Source organism: Thunnus maccoyii, chromosome 16, assembly GCF_910596095.1.
Source record: "Thunnus maccoyii chromosome 16, fThuMac1.1, whole genome shotgun sequence".
In the NCBI taxonomy this organism is placed as follows: Eukaryota; Metazoa; Chordata; class Actinopteri; order Scombriformes; family Scombridae; genus Thunnus; species Thunnus maccoyii.
In genome coordinates this window covers 4,779,546-4,803,333 of record NC_056548.1, presented here as the reverse complement: position 1 = coordinate 4,803,333, position 23,788 = coordinate 4,779,546, and the positions used below count along the sequence as shown (strand labels likewise).

The 23,788-nt window shown below is 37.4% G+C and overlaps 1 protein-coding gene across 8 annotated transcripts in view; it reads right to left on the bottom strand.

Annotated features, from left to right (window-relative positions):
- Positions 1-22,727, bottom strand: part of larp1b (La ribonucleoprotein 1B) — a 33,525-nt gene extending 10,798 nt beyond the window's left edge. For 2 of the 8 annotated variants that reach the window (XM_042387847.1, XM_042387849.1), the window contains exons 1-12: positions 21,945-22,727; positions 18,012-18,073; positions 14,380-14,436; positions 12,694-12,925; positions 10,785-10,958; positions 9,552-9,677; positions 7,790-7,955; positions 5,692-5,836; positions 5,325-5,502; positions 3,800-3,975; positions 3,579-3,653; positions 1,878-2,237 (exon numbers count right to left, since the gene is read on the bottom strand). In XM_042387847.1, coding sequence (XP_042243781.1) covers positions 1,878-2,237; positions 3,579-3,653; positions 3,800-3,975; positions 5,325-5,502; positions 5,692-5,836; positions 7,790-7,955; positions 9,552-9,677; positions 10,785-10,958; positions 12,694-12,925; positions 14,380-14,436; positions 18,012-18,073; positions 21,945-22,284 — 2,091 coding nt within the window. In that variant the 5' untranslated portion in view covers positions 22,285-22,727. The remainder of the gene's footprint in view (positions 1-1,877; positions 2,238-3,578; positions 3,654-3,799; positions 3,976-5,324; positions 5,503-5,691; positions 5,837-7,789; positions 7,956-9,551; positions 9,678-10,784; positions 10,959-12,693; positions 12,926-14,379; positions 14,437-18,011; positions 18,074-21,944) is intronic. The other 6 variants (XM_042387853.1, XM_042387854.1, XM_042387848.1 and 3 more) reach the window with 5 other exon arrangements.
- Positions 22,728-23,788: the final 1,061 nt, after the last annotated feature.

The window sequence follows — 23,788 nt, the reverse complement described above, 5'->3', positions numbered from 1 at the left end:
AACGTCAGTGTCGCTGCATCTATAAAAGTTTATTTAGCATTTATAAGCACTTTGTTAACATTTGATAAATGTTTATAACACATTATAACGTAGTTGTGTGCAGATATAAGGACATCTTTAAGTGTTTAATAATGTACAGTATTTGTCAGCAATTGTAACTTCTCCTATGAAGACATATTTTATATTATTACAACCGTGTTTTACTGTAATTAGTCATCATCTGTTTATATAGCAGCCTCTAATTATGGAGGCCCACAGGAGGACTTAAAGCTACATTATAGTTATTTATTAAATGTTTATATAATGCTTATAAATGCTTAAAGTGTTACCACCCAATGTGTAAAATAAAAATGAACACTGTCTGACGTTTGCCTGAATAAACTTGAGTAAAGCATCAGTGTTTGAGTCTCTGCTCTGTATTTGTTTTTAACTTTAGACAGAATGACCCACTGCCACAGTGACTGTAACGGCACAAAACTAAAAAAAAACAAAAAAACACGCAGCAGTTAACAACAAAGCAAGTGACTAAACTTCACAGGAAGTGAATCCAGTTTTGGAGCAGAAGTCAGTCAGTCAGTCAGTCAGTCAGTCAGTCAGTCAGTCAGTCAGTCAGTCAAGGCCAAACAACAACCGACCAGATCCAGTTTACTGGCCGCGGGACAGCTGGACGCTAACATTAGCTCTGAGTTTTCATGTGGAAATAACCTCCGTTTTCTCTCAGTCGCTCACATGTTCGTCTCTTTCTCAGACAGAAAATTACAGCCCTGGTTAGTTTTTTTTATATTTTTACTGTAGATAACCAACAAATGTTATAATGAGATTAATGTTTCAGTAATTGTAAATCACTTAATGCATCATATGGTCGACATGTTGCAGATTTGTTTGGTGAAGCTTCAGGACACAAAAAATGAGGTAAAATAGATCAAAAACTATTGATTTTAGTCAAGAAATGGTTAAATTATGAAAGGAATAAACAGGTGAGCTGGATGTACATCAGCTTTATGTTCACTGTATTTTATATGGTTTGTTTTACTGAATGTTTTGTATATTTTATTATGTTTTAAGTGCATTTTATGTTTCCTAAGTTTCCTTCTTGGACGAGAAAGTTAAACATGATGGATAAACTTCAACACTGAGACGAATTTGTTGTCCTGCCAGGAGTTAGATAAAAGCTCAACTAACTGTCAACGATGCGTAAAACTACAAAGCTTGAACTGACGTTTCAATCAATCCTCTCCTGTAAATTTCTGTCAAACAGCGAATAAACAAACGTCGGCGTATCCCCTAAAGAAATACAACTTAAAATCTGAAAACAAGTCTATAAATCACACGCTAATAAGGAGCCCTGATGATCATGTGACAGGCGAGCCGCCGCCGCTGCCTTTTCTCTGACTGATGGACTTGTTTCGACGTGACGGGGAACACACGTGTGTAAATTACAGAACCGGTTCTTCCTTTTCTTCTGTCAGACCTGCGTCAACACGCCGGCTTCCCTAAACTTATATATTTTAATGAACTGTCAATCCAAAGAAGAAGATACAGAAGTCTAGTTTTCATTGACACATTTTTTAAAGATTAAAATAAAAGTTATTTTAGCAGAAGATGAGCTGAAATATCTCAGGTTTGGTTTTGGTACTTAAATTAAAGCATTTTTATGACGTCATAGTAACTTTTCTTGCTTATTTTTATGTGAATAGACTCAATGCCACATGAGTTTCTCAGTAAAATACCAAATCTAAGGATTTAAGTGTTCCAAATGAGGAGAAAATGGGATAAAAATCACTAAAAAAGCCTAAATTTGAAGCTTTCAAATACATAATCTAGCTGTAAGAAAATCGAAATGCATCCGTATCTGATCAACTACTTCCTCCTCTGACCTTGCTGCACTCCAGCTGCTCCTCTCCCTTCCACAGGTCCTGTTCGTAGTAGTACAGCCCGTCGTTGATGGCTTTGGCCAGGTCGGTGGTGATCTTAGCTCGGGACTCGTGGTTGCCCGTGCGGTCGCCGCCGGGGTGTTTACGGATGTAAGGAGGCGTCTGGGTGACGATGAGGATCTTGTTGACGTCTTGGTCGTCCAGCTCGTAGTCTGAATCGTCGTCGTCCGACCAGTCGGTGAACTTGTTCTTCCTGGGCGCCATCTGCTCCATCTCCTCGTCGAACATGAAGTCCAGCTCTTCCTGGTCGGGTTCGGCCTGCTGAGGGGCGCGGCGGCCGGGAGGAGGCGCCTCGCTGCGTTCCTGGAGGACACGGAGAACATGCGGCCGTCAGCAAACGGACATACGACAAGACACTGAACACTTTAACATTTAATATTGTTACAAAATGTTGTTTTTTGTGTGTTTACCTAAAGAAACTCTGCTTGTATTATTTAAGGCAGAACTCAAGTCAAAAAGATCCAGCAGATAAAGTCTAATCAATCCTCATCAATCACTAATTTAAGGTTTAATTTACATCAAAAAGTAGAAAAATAGGAATGACAGTATGTTTTAGTGTGGCCTTGATTGAAGTTAAAGGAATAAACTCTTTTTAGGAGACCAGAAAAGTCCAGCATAATATGTGGCTACTTGTGACGCATCTGCAGAAAATCCCACAATGTTTAAAGTTTAAAAAGCTTGAATGGACCTAAATACTGTTTTTGACTGAAATGTGACCACAGAGTATCAAAACCTGTCCAGTACCAAAAGTTGGCATTGAATGTGTCATCCTGTTTATTCTTTAGTTCCCAATTAAAATCAACATTTTGCCAGTTTCAGTCTGTGGCCTTCAGGCTGCTTAAGTTTAGTCAATATTTAATAAAGAAAATCAAAGAAATTCTGCTTCTTTTGTTAAGATGAAGTGAGGCTTTTGTAGAAAAACAAGCTGAAATAGTATTTTAAATGAGGTGTTGAAAAAGTTTGTTTCACCAAACTACTACAGATACAAACATCTGAGGGAGAAAATATTTCTCATGTTGTAGGGTTGTAACTAATGATTATTGACATTATCGATTAATCTGCAGATTATTTTGGTCAATCAAACATCAGAAAATCGTGAAAAACACTCATCTCAATATCCTGGAGCAAAAGATGATGTAATCAAATTAAAATTTATATTAACAGTAATTTATGACCAAGAAAAGCAACATATTCTTCCATCTGAGAGCCTCAAACCTGTGAATATTTGACATTTTTGCTTAAAAAAACGGCTTCAACAATTATTTGATTATCAGAATAGTAGCCGATTAATCGCTGCAGCTCTACATAAACTACAAAGCAGATGGAGACATGATTGATGATCATCTACTAACAATAATATGTTAGATAAAGGTCATATTTTGGAGAAAGCTGGTTCTGGTTCACATGATGCAATGATTTTCCAGAAACAGATGATTGGTGACTTTTTTCACTTGAAATTTAAAAAGGTGAGATAAAGGTTTGAGAGACAAATAGAACCGATAAATAACGAGGTTCAGCAAATATGGAAAATGCAACGAGCAGGAAATAAGAGTCAGTGTCAGAAATGGAAAACATGAGAAGCACGGAGAGGAAAAAAGGGGGAGAAGGAAAAGCTGTGATGGGTGACTGAGAGGAGTACTCAACTGCAGAGGGGAGGAGGTCGGGAAGAGGCTCTGAGGGAGGAGAGGAGTCGACGACACACACGTCATCGCTGACGTGCTGTCGGCCGAGAGACGAAGGAGAGAAAGGAGGGCGAACACAGACGGGAAAAAAAGATGAAAGTTAATGAGAAACAGGAAAAAAAAAGGGATGATGGGAGAAATGAAAAATGGAAAGATCATAGGCCTGAAGCTGCCGCTCGGTACCTTTCCCTTGCCGGAGGGCTGTCGGTGGCGTTTCTCCACCTGGATCCAGGCGTCGGGGGCGGGGGCGTCTTTGGAGGCGTCCGCGGCGGGGAGCGACTCCTTGCCGGAGGAGCCGGGCTCGGCCGAGTCCTGAGGCTGCGCGGACTCGGGAGGAGTCTCCTTCGCGGGCGATGAAGCTGAAAGGCCCGTCACATCACACAGACACTCAGACAACCTTCAGCAGAGTTTTAACATCACACATCACGCTGTCGGCTCGCATTTAGGCGGCGAGGTGCTAAAGTCTGAAACGCTCGTCTCAACACTCGTTAAGATTCTACAGCTTTCAACTTGAAACCACGACATCAGAGAGAGAAGGAGAGTTAATATGGACGAGTATTTTACTAGTTCTTCCAGTTTGCTTTTCTATTCTGTACAAATTTATATTTATGTTTCTAAGAAGCCAAGATGCACATTATGTTCACACTAGAGAAAGGCTGCAGCTAACGAGTATTTTCATTATTTACTAATCTGCAAATCATTCTCTTAATTAATCATTTTGTCTATAAAATGTCAGAAAAAAGTGAAAACTCTGCATTATAATTTCACAGAGTCAAAGGTGACGTCTTCATATGTTTTTGTTCATCTTAAACAGGAACACAGTTTATTATCATTTATAACGAAGAAAAACATTAAATCATCACATATGAGAAGCTGAAACCAGCAAATATTTTGCGTTTTTGATTTTTGAAGTAATTTATGATGCAAAAATGACAAAAATCTTCTGGTTCAAGCTTTTCAAATGTGAATAATCGCTGCTTTTCTTTGTTCTCTGTGACACTAAACTGAATCTCTTTGTCTGTTGAGTTGTCGATCTGACAAAAGAAAACATTTTTTTACTATTTTCAGACATTTTATTAACCAACCAGTGAATCTATGAATCTGTATTAATCTGTATCATCTGTATATTAATAAATATTGAAATTAATTATTGAAGAAAAGCAGCGAATCTTCACATTGGAGAACCAGGAAACAGAGGATGTTGGCATTTTTACTTGAAAAATCACTTAAACAATCAAAAAAAAAGTCATTGTTGCCCATTAAATTTCTTAAATAATCCTTTTAGCTCTAATCAACTCATGTACACAAATACTCAGTAATTAACAACTAGCACCTTTGAATTTTGTAAGGATAAGACTAAAAGATGCTCTACATTTTTGGTTATTGACAAAAATCCCATAAAAAGACCAAAACCAACATGTTTCTCAATATGTTCCCTCCACTGTCTGTGGCTCTGAGCCCTGAGCTCACTGGTTCCTACCAACAGACACAGATCTTTAAAAATACAAGTTTTTTTATTTTTAAAAAAGGCAAACCAACTTAGAAAATGTCCTAACATTTTGTTATTGTAGTAAAGTATTTGGTATTGTGGTTTTGTACAGAGGAATGAGATCAGACTTTGGATAAACAGTAGATCAACTCATTGTTTTGGTCTTTTGATGAAGTTTGTCTTCACTTTAATCTTCATAAAGACGACTTCTATACTGACCGGTCTTTGCAGAGTTGAGTGTCTGTCGAGGAACGAACTCGGGACAGTTGATGAGCTGAGAGAAGTCGGTGCGAGGGGAACCCACGACGGTGGGGACGGCGATGGGCCAGCGCTCCGGGTCGGTTTTACAGCGAACCCTGTCGTCCACCAGCTCCACCTCCGTGCTGCTCTTCAGGGCCTGGAGAGCAGAAACACATACATCTTCACATCTCCGAACTCCAGAGTATAGCCACGTCCCAGCTTTCATAAACCGAACTCATTATGGGATTAAAATGAAAACAAACACACTTTTATATGTGAAGCTGCAGATCTCTGTGTACAAAAGTAAGTACGGAGTAAAGAGTGGACTTATTGACGATGCGATTACCTCGATGATGAGGCTGATGTCGGTGGTGAGGGCCTGGACTCTGTGGAAGCTGGCGATGAGGGAGATGGGGAGGAAGCCCTGCGCGTCCATCTTCCTCCTCAGGAAGAAGTCCCGCTCCAGGTTGTGGAGGCTGAAGTAGTATTCACTGCAGGAGGACGGCGTGATACGTTTAGAGCTCATCAGAAACATCAGTTTTTAATTTAGTTTAATTATGTATTGCATCGATATCAAGTCACAGTGGTACAATTTGTGGTTCTGGAGGAGCTTTGTCAAGTCTGAGAAAATAACCCTGAAGACGTCACAGTGATGTCATTACGGTTATTTTAGTTTGGATTCGAAGAAAACAAATCTATAACAGAAACTAGAGGTTAGAGGTTTGAACTACAGTGGTACTTACTGGACGAGATGGTCTAACTGATGATGCTATCCAACAAAAGAAGTGAAAGTTCTCAAATGTTAAACTTTAATATAAACAGTCTAAAATCAGCAGAATATTTTAAATTCAATCAGAATATCTGATCAAAGAATAATAATTATGAATAGATTACTAATCTGACAGCTTCTAAACACAGTTCTATAACTAAGGATTATTTTCATTATCATGTTATTTGATGATAAATTTGATTGATTAATCATTTAGTCTATAAGATATGAGAAAACAAATATCCATAGAGCACAATTTGACATCGTCAAATGTCTTGTTTTTTTCAGGCAAACAGCACAAAACCCCAAAATATTACTACCTACAACATACATGAACTATATGTCTTTTACTGTGTGACGACCAAGAAAAGCAGCAAATTCTCATATAATATGGAACCGTAATGTTTGGCATTTTTGCTTTAAAGTTACTTTAACAGGTAATCAATTATTGGAAGAGTTTATTTTCTTTTGATTTGAGCTGCAACAATTAATCAATTGATAGAAAATTAATCGCCATCAACTGTTCTGAGTCAACTTTTAAGAGAAAAAACACAAATGTAATCTCAAATTATCTGGTTGCAGCTTCTTATTTTCCAGTTTCTTTAATCTTCTGTGACAGTAACTGAATATTTTTGGGACATTTGAAGACGTCATCTCAGGCTTTAGAGAACAGTGGTCGACATTTTTCACCATTTTCAGACAATTAATGTACCAAATGGACCAAACGACTAATCGATTCATTGATAAAATAATTGACAGATTAATTGATAATGAAAATAATCGTTAGTTGCAGCTCTGGTGACATATGGACACATTTCAGTCAATACCAAACGGCTCTAGTTAACAATAGAGAATAATTAGTAGAGGAGAAATTTAATTTAATTATGTGAATTAAAATTTTCATTTAAATGCTTCTGTAACCTTCAATAAATAGAGAATCTTCTGACTGTAGCACCAAATCTTCAGACTAGAAAAGGTCTCTCTCCATGACTTGTCACACCATTTAAAGTCACCGAGCACACACGCACACACACACACACACACACACACACGTCTGTACGTCAGACTCAGCCTGCAGGCGGTGACGATTTGTCCTTTCATGTGGAGTAACGCTGGCCGAGTGAGCAGCCTGAATAATGCTAAGGAAGACGAGAGAAGAGAAGACAAGAATTTCATCCCCCCCCCCCCCCCCCCCCCCCCCCCCCCACTCCCTGAAACACAGTTTTTTTTTTTCTTTTTTACATTTCCTCGCTCAGGCCAGCGTATAATTCATCCGCTGTCCCCTCCGAGGCACTCAGACTATATTTAGGACTCTACCTCACCCTTCACTATTCTGAGTCTGCTTCTGCAACGAGGCCAGAGCTGTCAGTCAGACACAGAGCGCAACGCTGCCCCCTGCAGGACAAAACCAAACCCAGAGCAGCCTTGCAGACCTAACATGCTCAGGTCAGTTAGAGACACGCTTGCACCTCAGACCTGACTCCACAGGAATCTAAACTATGGAGATGATGCTCAAAATTAATAGGAATTTAATGGATAAATAACTGTAGTTGTGTTTTATGCATCTTGTTTAATCTCTGGACATTTAACGAGGTGGTGATGAGGGGAAATTGCAGAAATGCACCGCAGCCTACAAGACTCGTAAGAAAAGTAAAAAAAAGAAACAAACGCTCACATTTGCCGTTTGATGTATTCCTTAAGAAGCTTTTCGTCCACTGTGTACATCTGGACTTTGCTGCCGTCGTCGTAGTAGTAAACCATGTTGTTGCCGAACTCTGTGGGGGCGTTGGAGCCGTCGGACGACTGAGAGTCCCGGTAGCTCTGAGAAAACTCATAACGGCCTGAAAAAGAAGGAGAAACAGGAAAAATAAGACAAGAATGCTCACGGTAGAGAGCAGATCTCTGCCAGGTGTGTAAATGTTCTTATACAGATGTATGTAAATGTTTTAATAAAGTGTTTTTGTATTGTCTCAGTTTTATTTAAGATGTATAGAATAATGTGATGGTATTGTAACGGAGCATCCTGGGTTCACTTAACTGTATAAACTTAATGAGGAATCAATAAATGGGACGATAAAACTTCTCAATTTAAACACTGAATTGAATCTCACTCAATTGTCCCTCCAGGCTCCCTTACAGTCAAGAAGGTGAGAGGATAACAAAAACAGGGATTTATTCATCTCATATGGTGTCTAACTTTAGTGGATTATAACATATCAGGTGTGGAATTAATCTGCAGATGCTCTGGCTCAAGATGAGACCAAACTTTTCTATGAATGTCAGTTTTTGAGCCATTATGAAGGCTAAAACGTGTCCTGCAACAGACTAAGTAAACCTTGTTTTTAGCCTTGCTGATTGCCAGAAATGTCTTTTTACTATGTTGTAACGCATATCTTAAAATGGCGAGGACTGCTGAAAAGACAAAAGTCCAAGCTTTACTATAGACTCGTAAGGAATCGTGTTTATAAAATAGGTTTTTCAAAAATTGTTAATCACCGCAGTCACAAGAGGTCATTGAGCTTACAGTCATAAATAACTTATGAGGCTGATTAACTGCAGACAGATAAACACACGACCAAACGCATGATCCCCTCCAGGTTTACACCTGGCAGAGATAAAAATAAAAAAATCTTAAAACTGTAGAGCTCCTAAATTCATTTACTCTGATGGAAACTTTGTTCACTTGTCTGTTCCTCTGAACTAACGACGTGGGTTTGGACACAATGAAGGTAATCAGTAAATTAGTAATTATGCTTTCTATATTAATGGTAGTAACAAAAGAGCTGGTATACTGTTCAAAACTCTGTGTTGTTAATATATAACTACTTAAAAAATACCTTATACTTTATAATAGATGATATAGCTGGGATTATTATACACTATACACCACTACAGCTAGTAGTATTTAAATTTTTACTACAGCGAGCACTGGCCTTTACTGCCTTACTGTATTATTGATGCTTGATTCTATCATCTTTTTAGTAGAAAGTATTTGAAATATAGATTAAAAAAATATGTTTTATCCAAAAAACATGCAGAGAAAGTAGAATACTTCTGTCAGCCTGAGAGGTGAAACTCAGGGCAAAAAAAACATCTAAAAACTTGCTGCTCGTTAAGTTTCTTAATGTGGACGCAAAGGAATAACTGAAGTTGTCAGATGACGATATGAACAGTTTTATGAACTCAGATCTTCTTTCATCTGGATTTTTGGGGGCTACACAGTCAGAGAACACAGTTTATATAGATTTTCTTACTTATCTGCCAAAATAAACTCAAAGTTTTGCTGCAGTGAATTAATAACAGAATTAAAAAAGCAAAGCAGTTCAAACAAGATGAACATTTCAAGTAGGAGGATAAATAATTCTCTCCATTTGACAATCTTGTGTTCTGGGGTAACTAAAAAAACAAACAAACAAACAAAAAACAAAAACACATGCCTCGTCCGCGACCTCTCCCGCGACCGCGACCCTTCCCTCTGCCTCGTATTCCTCCACGGACGCTGCCGCCGTCGCTCCTCACGCTGCCGGAATCGTCCCAAAAGTCCCGCTGTTCTCTCCTCCAACCTGTGGACAGGACGTTAAGGTGTCAAATATTACAGAAAACTCATGTAGTCGGTTCCAATCCAGACAACTAAAAGACCTTTGGGGGGATCTTACAGGTGTATTAAATATACAGAGGATTCATACATACATACATATAACTACTTTTACAAGACACATTACGCTCAATAAAAGTATTTAAATGAACGGCATGAAAGGAAAATTCTAGTTTTTTTCTTGTTTTGTATTTAACAACCTGGATTTTTTTTTTATTTTGTAGTGTTGGCCATCATTTCTTTTGATTTTGGTAACATTTTATGCATCAAGTTAATTTGTAGGATCTGTTGATGCTGTAAAATCATCACAAATATCAATATATGTGTATAATATGTATCAAACCTTCGTTTTTACCGGTTGATAAGAACAGTTGGTTCTCAAAAAGTGCAGAGACATTACAACGGTTTGATTTATTCAGACAGAACGACACGTTGAGTACAAGAAGGACAGATTTATAACGAGGACAACAAAAAAAACAAAACAGGATCATATTAACGCTACGAAGCCGACCTCGCTCTCACGTTGCATTTTTCATTTGCACATCAATCGTCAACGACAGAAAACCTTTTGAGAACCACTGATCTTTATATGAAAACTTGAACACCTGAAACATCGATGATCCAAAGTCTAAAGAAATACAAGATTTAAGTTTTTCATCGGGACGTTCAGTCAAGATTAAGATGAATGTTTAATTTAGTTTTCTCTCCCAGACAAGTGTTGCCAAACTGATCATTTATCCACCTCCACCTGTAAGCTGAGAGAACAAAAAGCCTTTCAATCGCTTGTCTGATGCAACAAAATTAAGAGACTAAACTTGAAGGTTTTTTGTTTGGTTAAAAGATCATCAAAGGTTATCAGAGGAGCTTTTAATTTGTAGATTTTAATCATGCTTTCATTGTGCCGTGTGTTAGTATGAGAAGCAGCTTGCAGACATTAACAAAGACAGATGGCAGAGGAGGAGAAGCGGTGAGTAAACATGAAACGATATCAGCGAGCAAACAGCGAACCAACGAGCGAAGAAGTAAAAAAAAAAAAAAAAAACAGAGACTGAAGGTGGGGACAGAAAACACTTACTCCTGTTGCTATCATGCGCCCTGTTATTATGGAGCGTGTGATTGGGCGACGTGGGGTCAGGCGAGTCGCTGTTGGGCTCTGTTTCCGAGCGCGTCGGGCCCCCGCCGGGCGTCTTGGCGCCGTCCTCCCGGGACACTTCCTCCAGCGGCAGAGAAACCCACTTACGTTTGTTACCTAGCGATGATTGCACACCGAGAACAGAGCTTGAAGAGTTTCGTTCCAAAACGCTGGAAATTCATTTTTGGAACAATTTAAATAAAAAAAAAGAGTTCATCATTCTGCATCTAAAATTTAAAAAAAAACAAAAGGATCCTCTGCAACACATGGTCGACACATGTTTCTCCTCAAACACCTCATTAAGAAGAAGAAAAGCTGTTTACATGACAAACAAAATGAACCACAGGTGAAAACTTAAAGCCTGTGGACGGTTTTATGACAACACTGATGAAGCTTTGTGAGGTAAATTAATTCTTAAAAAACCTGAAATATGCAAAGATTGAGAGTGAAGTCGATCAATATTGCTTTCAGGGGCATAAAGACGAGTGATGACATGTTTCCAATTAGAATGTGCTTTATTACAACATACTGTAAGTTGAACCTTTAAAAAAAAAAAAAAAAAGGGGTTGCAACTAACAATTATTTTAATTAATGGATTATTGGAATAATTGTTTGGTCTATATATAATAAGTCAGGAATCAGCTGATATCCCAATTTCCTTAAGTACCAAATCTTCAGATTGCTCGTTTTGTCCAACCAACAGTTCAAAAAACCCACAAATGTTAATTTACTGTCACATGAGACAAAGAAAATCAGCCAATCTTCATAATAAAGAAGTCTGAACTGGGGAATTTTCGGCATTTTTGCCTTAAAAAAATTACTTAAAACAACGAATCGATTATCCAAATAGTTGCCAATTCATTTTCTGTCAATCAGCTAATCAATAAATTACAACTAATTCTTTCAACTCTACTTAAAAATTTCTAATTTATCATTAGATTCATCATTAATGATCAGCGAAATTGACTTTTCAATCCTGTTTGCAGGAAAATTCTTACTAAAATTTATCAATGAAATTTGGTGTAAAGTTGAGCTGTGGGACAAACTAATACGTTTTTTGGCTTTTTAGAGTATTTCTTATATTTTCTAATGAACTAAATGACAAAACCTGCCACACGTATCTAATGTTTGTCCATCTTCATGTGTATGATGATGATGCAGATCCAGGTGAATATTAAAAGATTTTAAAATGTATTTAGAATGTCACATTTAAAGCTTTTCTGCATCCTGGCAGAAGTAGACTGTCTCTTAAGTGTTTTTTTATTCATTTTAAGTCAACTTAAACAACTTTTTCCACATCAACAAACTTGTTGGATTTATTGGTGGATTATCTCGTCTCATTTTGGAACAAAACTCTTCACTTCATCTCTGGTTTAGTCACTGAAAGAAGACGAGTGTCTCTTACTCGCCTCCACTGAGGTCGGTTCCTGTTATTTCTCTTCTTTTAAAATAAATAAATAAATAAATAAATAAAAGATGGGAGTGAATCAGTGAAGAGCAACACGTATGATTATCACAGCAAAAAGGTACCACAGAACATGCACCAATCAGCAATTACCAACAATGATCAATACAGTTATTGACATGCTCATTTTTTAATGCAAAAGAAATCAAGGATACAAATCATCGCTGTCCGATGAAAAACATTTCCAAATGTAGTTAAAGCAGATTTTTAAGTGTATATAATCATTAAAAACCCAATCAAATCATCTTAATTGATGTAAAGTTTAAAAATCGGCGTATCAAATATTTTCACGTGACAGCGAAGAAATGCGCATTAAAATCAAACTGGATCTGATCCGCAGGATGCCGTTCGACATGCTTTATTTACTCAAGAAGAAACACTCCTCACCCTCACCTCCTCTCTTCTTCAGGCCGGCGCTCTTGGCGTCCTGTCCCGGCTTGGACTCTCCGTCTTTGGGCAGCTCTCCCAGCGGGTCCAGCTGAGCCTCCTGGTTCTCTTTGCTCTCGCCGCCGTCGTGGCTGCTCTCCGACTTCCTGTCCGGTCTCTCCCTCCTCTTCTCCTTCTCCCTGCGTGAGGAAGGAGGCTTCTTTCCGTTGTTGTTGAGGACATTTTGTTGTTGCTGGGAGAGAGAGAGAGAAAGATCAGCTTTTAATTATACTTTTAGGAGGATGATTAAACGTCATGTGGCCTTTTTTTTTTATTTTTTTTTTATTCTTACTCATTTCTCTGTTTTAATTCAGTTGCATCTGCTTCTCGTGTGCCGTTTGTTCCTTTTTGTAAAAGTCACTTACTTGGAAAGAAAAATTCCAAGGTCTCAAAATGGAAATGTATCAAAGTTGACCTACAGATGACTCATTTTTACTGCTGAGAAATGATCGTCGGTTTAAGTCGTCCAATTTTAGATGTACAGTTGCAATTTTTGTCAGGACGAGAACAAAAAATCTACTTTCAAGGCCGTCGACTCATTTTAAAAACCTTTCGAGGAAATGAGACATCCTCAAATTATAAAAGTTGAACCAAATCACAAAAAATAAACTAGAATCTGTTCTTCTATCAACTCTTCAGTGTCTACAGTTTTTATTCATCATGACTATTTTAAGTAGAAAAGCTTAAACAGGGACATGTTGTTTTAACCTGTTATAATGGTTTTTTTGCAAATAAACTAATAAATAATTTTTTTTTTTTAAAAATCACTGAAAAACTTTAAACCAACAAATTTTGGTTTATCGGTTAAATTTTAAAGCTTTGAAGTTTAGCATGTTTGTTTTTTCACTGGTGTCCTGAAAAGTAGGAAATGTTGCTTTGTTGTTTCTGTTTTTATTTCAGATCGTTTTAGAGACAAGGAAACGTCTTTCAGCTGCTCTTAAGAAGAGGAAAAAGGAAAAAGTTCCTTTAAAGAAGTAAAACTTTACTTTAAGTCCTCCTATTTAGCAAGCAATTTAAGTACACTAACATTTTGAGAAATTTATAACACACTATAATGTATTTATCAGCAGATAAAGGACTTTTTTTAGTATTTATTAATGTTTTACTATATTCAGTCATTCATTATCTGTTTATACAGCAGAGTTATGCTTTAAAAAACAGTTTAAATGTTTGTATTCTGCTTATAAATGTTAAACAGGTGGAGTTCAAGTAAAGTGTTGCCCTGAAGAGCCTTAATTTAATGAACCTTAGACATAATTTTATAAAAACAGATTGATTACACCTGTTACTCTATGTAGACATCACAGGAAGTAACATTACGCCACAGTGGCAGAAATTAAGGCTATTTTTTTTCTTTTCTGTGATTTTTTCTTTAAACTTCAAATCATTAAGGTTCCCTGGATGAACATTTGGCAGTTTCTTTAAAGAAAATTTGGACTTTTAACAGTTGTTAACAGTTTGAACCAAATTATTAGAGCAGAGCTGAATTTTTCAACATCATTGGATGTTTTTAGTGCTCCATCTAGTGAGCAGAGATCAGAAAAACTGTTTAGTGACCAGTCTGTTCAGGAAAAGGGGGCAGAAAGCAAACAAAATGAGATTCAACCAGCTTCTATTAACACACACACACACACACACACGTCGTACCTCTTTGGCCAGTTCACCAGGTGTGGGCCAGTTTGTGATGTCACTGAAGTCACTCGACTGTAAGAAAAGAGGAAAAAACAGAAGAGATTAATAAAGATTTGTCATTTCAGGCTTTCACAGATCGATCGGGATTCATTTCAGTCATTTAAAAACATCGTGTGTGTGTTTGAGGGACAGGTCGAGTTCAAGTGTCCTTCTGGTAGAAACCAGCGGGGAGGAAAAAGGAGGTCAGTGCTCCGTCCGCAAACAACAAACGACAAACAGGCCGAGTCGCTTTCCACCGATGTGGGTGTTGTAAATTTGGACAAACTGATATGAGATCAAGGTTAGACGGACGAGGTTACAGTCGGAGCTGCGCAGTAAGGAGGCCAGAAAACATAAAAAACTGTAATACTGATGTTTTAAAACACAATTACACTACAGCAGTAACACCCAAAAAATAATTTATTGTGTTTTTGATACTAAAATGTTCACATCACAGGACCACATCAAATTTCATTCTAGATTTTGGTAAATGATTAATTGTTTTAGTCATTCTTTAAGCAAAAATACAAAGATTTGCTGCTTTTCTGTGTTTTATATGATTATAAATTGAATATTTGGAGGTTTTAAACTGTTGGTCGGACAAAACAAGACATTTAAAGACGTCGCCTTTGACTGTAGAAAATTTAACAGGCGTTTTTCACCTTTATATTTTATAGACTAAACAATTTAATCATGAAAATAACCGTTAGTTGCAGCTTTAGTTCATTCTGAAGGGTATTTTAGCTTTTACACAACTCTCACTGATGCATGTGAACTGGCTGAAAACTTGGCACAAGTTAATTTAATTTAAGGTTTAATTTTTGATGTATGAACTGAAAACGTAATGTTTAAAAATCTGCTTTGTCTGAAAATATAAACCTGCTTCTCTGCTGCATTTCCAACTATTATTAATGTATAAAATAACATCAGAAAACATTAATAACTTGGATTTTAGGGTTTTTTTGTGTGACTCCGAGTGATTACATAATGCATCATGAGTTGTGCCTTAATGGAGAATTAAAATCATAATTAAAAAAAAAAAGGTAACCTGTGATGGTTTTGACCACTAGTAGCGCTATTGAGCAATGTTTTTTATGAGTGGGTCCCCATTTTGTTTGAATCCTGCACACTCATGAGGACGCACATATATGCGCACACACACACACACACACACACACACACACACACACACACACACACACACAAGCATGCAGGTTACAACAGGGCCCCCTGCTAACAGCAGTGCATGTGCTGCTAAATGAAAAAAAAAAAATTTAGGAGCACACAAAGACATTTAGGAGCAGAGTGAAAAATATTAAAGCAACACAGAGGCTGTAGTGTGTGTGTGTGTGTGTGTGTGTGTGTGTGTGTCTGTGTGTGTGTGTGTGTGTGTGTGAGAGGGGGGGGAGTGTCAGTATGTAGCTGCAGTCCTGCTGTTTATCATGTTAGTATTACCCTCGTCAGCCCTGAATATCTTGTAAAGCTCTGAATGCAGTAGAGCAGAGTTAGTTATATACCAGCGTGTGTTGCGTTTACTGCCACAGAAAAGGAATAAATCTTGTTTATTTATTAGCACGACGTCGCCGTTCTACCGTCTCTTATCAGACATGCTAACGCTACCAGCAGCTTTGTTTGAGAGGGACAAACTGAGGCTACAGTTAGCGGTGTGCTGATATTTACACTTCTAATGTACTGTTATGTACTGTTAATAACCATTATCTGACTATTAAATACTAGCTTTTAAAAGATTAGCAGCGGGGAGATAAAATATTATGGTTGGTTGTAATCTTTACTCGCACACTTTGCTCTCAAATTATTTTTCCAGTTCGCAAATATCTATTTTTAGGGGCAAATACTCGCACTATAAAGTCCTGCACAAGACGTACAAGACTACAGCTGGTTTCTAGTTATTTCACTGGTTGACACTTGGTGGCAGTAGTGAGATAAGAAACACAGAAATGTGTCAACAAAAGCAAAAAAAGAAGACGACCGCTAGCTAGCAAAACCAACAACCAACATTTAATTACAATTCATCCTCTGCACTACAATAAAAAAATAGTTTTATTTTTATAACTTATTATTTATTAATCCTTTTATATAATTTCTATTTTTGTGAGTAGCATTAAGCGGCTACAAACTACATTTTATATACATTCTTGTGTTGTAAAATGATAATAAATGAATGTTAAATTATTGAAGCTTTGAAAATGTTTTATGGGGAAGGAAAAGCACTCGACATGTTTGTTGGATTTCAGGGATACAACATGCAACATGTTTCGATGAAAGTTGGATCTAAATATAATTTTTGTTTGTTTACAAGAAAACTCCACAGGACACCTTTAACTCATCAGACGTCACAAATGAAACTAACTGTTGACCAAGTTTCTAAAATATGAATCAAGTTAGAAATAAAGATAATGTTCAAAATAAGTTAATGTTGTGGATCTTTTAACTGTCACATGCTGAAGATATATTATGTGTATAATAGCTGTATTAGATTTACCGTAACATTTGGGGGGAAAAAAACATAAATCACAATATGTAGTGGCGCACAATAATTTAATATTATCTTTTATTTAATTTCAGCTAAATCATATCATGATGGTGCAATATAACCTTAACATTTACAAATTTCTGTTATTGAAATTAATGACTGAGTAGATTGTAATGTAAAAAATTGTTTTACATGTTTTTTACACAAAGAATTTGTTCTCATATGTGGAGCACAGTTCATTGCTCTGAGGATTATTTTTTGTTTGCAATATATTGTTTTTTTGGAAAAAAATATTCACATAATTATCATATCTTTCAGCTCTAACAGTATGTGATTACTGTGCAGCTTTAGTGTAAACTGTAACCTTTCACACGTGACTTTGACCATGAAAATGTTGACAGTTTGCGTTCCGGGTCATCAAGGTACATGTGGGAAGGTCGAGACCTGTCAGCTTAGTGAGTCCCTCTCCGACTGCATGAAGTAAATTTAATTTTAATAAAAAAAATTTAAAAAAAACATCAAAAAAACACGTATTCACTCTGCTGACTCACTAACCGACAACTTTATTTTCTTTTTCTAAGATGTCAACACTTCCTTTGTTCCAAAAATCCTCATTTAAAGTTAATAAACTGTCTTTATTTACATTTCTCTCTCTATTATTTTGTTCCTTTCCGACGACCGGGACTTGAAATGATTGCTGTGGAAAAACTGGTTGGAAAAGCAAACAAAATAACACAACAGCAGCTTAAACCGGCTAAGATTTGGCTGGTGGCAGATGTTCATTTCCCAGCCTGCACGTCAGGATCGGGCAGAAGTTTAAACAGAACCTCAAAAGAGCCAAAACATGTTGGTTTATTTACAGCTGGGAGACCGACAACCACCACTCACAACTTCAAATTGGGTTGTTTTTTTTTTTACTAAAAGCTCAATTAAAACACATCAAATTTATACGTTTACTGAGATATTAAACAACAGAACAAAGTGGCAACATGTGCTTTTTATTCAGTGTTGCTGTGGGATTAATTAGGACATAATGATCACACTAAACCTGTTTTTTTGGACATTTAACAAAAACATTAGTTAAAAACAAAAAAAAGTAAAGACAATGAATTACCTTGCTGGATTTTCTCGTTCTGGGCTTGCTGGCACGGACGACTTTCAGAGCATTTTGTTGATCTGCAGATACAGAATCAATAAGTGACATCATCATATTTAACAGACAAAGGCCTGAATCCACGAGGTAACAGTCAGACTTAAACACCAGCAGCGAGCAGGTTGCTGAACACTGGAGTAAAAAAAAATAATCATCTACTCTAGCATGCTACGCTGTGTTTGTGCAGCGTTTGGATTTTCTGTCAGTACAGTAAGACTAAATATCCTCCCCTCCCCTCCCCAAAAGGGACAGAGTGACTGAACGAGTTGAGGGTGTTTTGTGTACAACCGGCAGCGGGATGTGGCTGCGTCTCTCCCTGCAGGCAGCTGGCTGCAGCTCTGGGAGTGGCCCGCTGCAGCCTGACAGTCCCTATCGCTCTGCAGAGGATGGTCGGCTTGATAAGAGACGCAGGGCCGAGGCGTCCACATGAATGGGTGTATGCCTGACTGAGCCAGCAGACGTCCACCCCACCGAGCTGGTTGTACAGTAACACTGTAAAATGATGCCTGTGCATTTCAAATATAGCCTCCCCCCCCCCTCCCTCTACCCCCCTTCCCAACCAGTCACTCTGTACTCTTCGACACACATTCACAACTCAAACTCAGTTGGCTCGTGTTGACTTAAACTATACAAAGCTGCTGTTTCATTTCAGAGCCAAATGTCACACATATATATAAATATATAAATATATAAATGAATAAACATGATCACAAGTTACAAATATTAATTATCTAACAATGAATCTTTTCAATATATTCTTAAATGTGGACTGTTTTTGTTAATTTCAATACTGATTAGTTCAATGAGTTCGCTGATCATATTGTCAGAAACTTAATCAATACAATTCTGATATCTGCCGATTATTAAAGGGGAACTCCACAAATTTAGAGCTGCGCTTCCATAAAGTTCAGGGAGACTTCTAAGAAACAAAAACAAAAAAAATAGTAAATATTGAAGCAGACGAGGCTGTTATTCCAACTTTTAGTCGTTAGTTTTAATTAGTTTCCAACCAGAAACTCCGGTTCCTACATTTCCCAAAATGCAACTTGATAGCGGTAGCTTCTTTAAACCCTCCCTGCCTGATCATCACCCACATATTTCAAAACTACAGAGCCCCATTTTGTAACACAGGCTTTCTGCTATAAAAGTTAAAGTCTCGATCTGAACCGGGGATAACCCTGATGACATCACTATGACATCATCATGGTTATTTTAACATTTTAAGCTTAATCAGAGCGACAGAAGATATGATGAACACTGGATTTAATGTTTAAAACTGGTAGAGTTCCCCTTTAATTTTTGATATTGATCAAGTAAAAATAAAAATGTTTTATTTTCTAGTTACAGATATCAAAAAGTTGCTTGTTTTAGAGCTGAAACGATAGTCGATCAACAGCACATTAACTATGTTTATAATCAATTTGTTATTTAAGTTATTTATCAAGCAAAAATGGTAAATATTTACTGGTTCCAGATTCTCAAATGTGAGGATTTGCTTTTGTCGTCCATTTTATACATTTATAAGTCGAATATCTTCAGGTTTTGGACTGTTGGTCGGATTTGAAGAAGTTTCCTTCGGCTTTGAGAACTTATAATGGACATAAATGATCCGTTGATTTAATCAGTTAATTATTTGTCATTTTACAAGCAGAATAAATATAATATTCTCTGGCTCTAGTTTGTCAATTGTGAGCATTTTCTTCATCTTATGTGATATTAATTGAATATCTTCTATTTTAAAGTTTTTGACTGTTGTTTGGACATAATAAGAACATTTATCGGCTTCATTGGTTCCTCTGATCTTCTCTATTTTATATCACAGGAGATTTTTATATCTTTGGGTTTTGGACTGTCGTTTAAAGACAAAACAAGACGTTTATCTGACATCACATGTGGATTTGAGAACTTTTGACGGGCATTTTTACACTTTTTTATGTCAGTTAATACATTTTACAAACAATCTGTCAATTAATAAGAAAAATCATGTGTAGGTTAAATATTTTTTGCTGTTGTTTAAATTGTCATTTTATTTTGCTTTATGGAGCACTTTATGTATCAGAGGTGCTATATAAATTTAAATTATTATCAATGATTGATAATGAAAATAATTATTTACACATCCAACATGTTTTTCACTATAAACATATTATTCTGAATTGAATCTGGACTTGTGCAACTTGTGAGGAGCGACTGTCCCTATTTGTACAATGAATTATGTTTGCAAAGTAATGATTAGTTTTGTTATTGATTAATTGGCTAATTATTTTTTGAATTAATATTTTGTCTCTAAAATATCAGAAAATTGTGAAAAGATATTTATAACTTCAAAGAGTCAAAGGCAACATCTTCAGATGTTTTTTTTTGTCAGACCAACTGTCCAAAACTCCAAATATTCAGTTTCATACTGCTTCCAACAAAGAAATACAGAATATATTCACATTTAAGAAGCTGAAACCAAATTTTTGTCATTTTTGCTTTTAAAAAAATTGACTATATTGATTACTTTTCTGTCGATTGACTAATTGGTTAATCGTAATTGTTGTAGCTCTACGATGGATGATAGTTTAATTTATTAATTATCAATTGTCAAAATACTAATCATCAACTATTCTGATAATAAAATAATCAGTTTGGTTTATATTTAAGGAAAAATGCGAGGCGTTTGCTGGTCGCAGCTTCCTAAATGTGTCCTACATGAATATATTAGTATTTTGGCCTGTTGATCAGTCAAAACTTGACATTCAAAGACGTCACTGTGGGCTATAAAATCTTATAACAGGCTTGTTTAAAAAAATATTTTACAGACAAAACGATTTATCAAGAACATATTCATCAGATTAAATCGATAAGCAGCTCAAAACTAATAACTGGATTCATCCAAAGTAAATATAATTAGTAATATAAAAACAAAAAGAAAGAAATTTGGTTTCATTCCAGAAGCCGCCACACTTGTGAACAGTCATTTTATCTCTAGTATAGACTGATAAATGTACTTTCACTTGGATATTACTTATTATCATGTCGGACATTACTGACCAGCTACAAACCAGCCACTGCCATTAATCCATGTCTGTTTAAACTATTTCTAACATTGTCATATTTGTATTTTTTAGATATTTTTTATGTGTGGAAATAAACTGTATGTATGTACTTTGCTAACTTGCCTACCTCAAACTACACCATGAGGGACGAATAAAGTATTTCTGAATTGAACATATCCATGACTTTAATACCTCAAGTCTACTTTAACACCTGTGCAGCCACCTTGTTCACATACTTGTGCTTTCACTAGTGACAGTGAAGAACTGGCTGGTGGGAGGAACTGCAGGCTGCCAGGCCATTGGACATGCAAAACGTGTCTTTACAGCAGCAGGAGCAGCTAGCCTGGTTGTCTTAGCTTATACTGCCTTTCTAGCTTTCTGAACACTGATTCAACCCTGCGGCACAAACTTGAGGGCTGATTTTGACTCAGTTTGTGCTTCCCCTGTGTTGTATTTAATCACTGTGACACTGGCACCCTAAAAAAGGGGGGAAAGCGGTGTGAGAGGTAGCTGGTAGTAGCTAAAAGAAGTAGCAGTTGTCAGCAATCAACACGTGGTGCTCCGGAGCAATCCGAGCACAGGGGGGGATGGGGCAAATATGCCACCATCAACACCTCCTGACTGTGCTGACATTCAACTTTATGCACTTCATTCAACTCTAAAAAAGCCCAAATGAGGTGTGACAGACACGTGTGGTGGAGATTTAAGTGGATTTTCCTGCAGGGAAGCTGTCAAAATGCTGCAGCAACGTGCTCAGACGCTGCTTGGAGGAGCTGAGAGCTGAGCTGTGACCATATTGTAAAGTTCAGACAATCTGTTTCTCATGTGGGGAAATTAAAAACTCTCTCCTCACCTTTCTCCTGGGAGCTGATGCTGTTGCTCGGCACTCTGCCCGTAGTCCTCTTCGTCCACGGGTTGACTTTCGGCGGCGGAGCTTCCACAACTTTCCTCTTCACCGTCTCCACAGCCGAGTCAGCGTTGCTGCTTTGGTCGTTTTCTTTATCGTTTTCTTTGCATTTCTTGTGCGTGTCCGCTGCCTCCGAGCTGTGGCCATCTGCCAGCTGCTTCTCCGAGCCTTTCTGCCCCGGTTCTTCTTGCTCTCTGATCGGTTTCTCGGACTTGTTTTGGTTGTTCTCCTCCTTGGCTGCTGTCAAACCGGAGTCAAACTGACTGCTCTCAACCTCGGTGGACATCCTGCTAGTTTCCTAACAGCGCACAGTGTTAAATCCAGTGTGAATTTTTGGTCCTTGCTCTCTTATCCCAGAGAAAAGTCGTGAAAAGCTCAGGGGGTGACCACATCCACAACTTGAGGTAAACAACTTTTTTGGGCTGGACCTCGCTAGCCAGCTAGCCAAGTAGCTTCTGAAGCTAACTGTTAGCTAAGGCTAGCGACCATGCAGAAGTCAGCGAGCCCGAGCTAAATGTTGCTATTTCTCTCCCGGTTCGACAGTTTCATACCAACAAGTAGTTACCTCTGAGTCTGTAGTCGGTCACCATGTAAACGACACGCGTTGATCGGGATCACCTGCGAGTTTCTGTAACTTTTTTAACAGCTACTACAGCGACCTCCTCTCTCCGTCTCTGGTTTCTACTCCACGCTACCAGAGAAGAGCTCCACCAGTAAACAGTGACTCTGCTGCCCCCAGCGGTCACACGGCGGTACTGCAACACACATGTTCACAACTTCATTTTATGGCACTTTGACTGTAACACAGAATAAATACAAACAATACATGTGTAACATTTTGAGGGAGAAAATCCATTTATAAAAGGGAAAATCTATAACTACGGTGAAAGATTATATTGAAAATAAGAATATGTCTAATTGGCAAAATGTGCTTAGGCAAGAACTAGGGCTCATAATTTTTCATATCAGTCCAATAGTCAAGAGCCCAAATGAACTTTGACACATGTTTCCCTTGCTGTAATCATTCCTCCTGTTCATACTGACCATTAGAAGATCCCTTCATAGTGTACTTACAATGTAAATGATGGGGGACAAAATCCACAGTCCTCCTTCTGTGCAAAAATGTATTTAAAAGTTTATCTGAAGCTAATATGAAGCTTCAGCGTCCAAATGGGTTAAATCAAGTAGATATCTTTCAAAGTTACAGTCTTTTTAGTATCAAAGTCCCTCTTTTTGTTACTATACTTCCACTGCAGCTCAACAAGGAAACACTGTCCGAGGAAACACAAAGAGGGAATTTGATGCTAAAAAGACTGTAAATGTGTCAGATATCCACTTGATACGACTAACTCAGACTGCTGAAGCCTCATATAAGCTTCACAACAACTTTTAAATGACTGTGTGGACACACTGTGGATTTTGGCCTCCATCACTTACATTGAAAGCACATTTGAAGGGGATCTTTTAACAGCCAGTATGAACCAGTATGATGATTACAGCCAGTTCATATGGACACTTGACTGCTGTTTTAAGACACACTTGCAATATTGTGAACCCGTCCTTTCATACACAAACACTAGATGGTGTATGTGCAATATATGCATGTACAACATATGTCTATGTACAGTATGTACAGACCACTTAGATCATATTGCACAATTTGTATATTAAACTTAAATATATTTAGATTTTTTGTAAGTTCATCATTATATATTATAGCAAATAGATGCAGTAGACAAGTTACCAGAGTCCAAAATTATGAAAAAAAGACTGCAATGACATGAAACTGT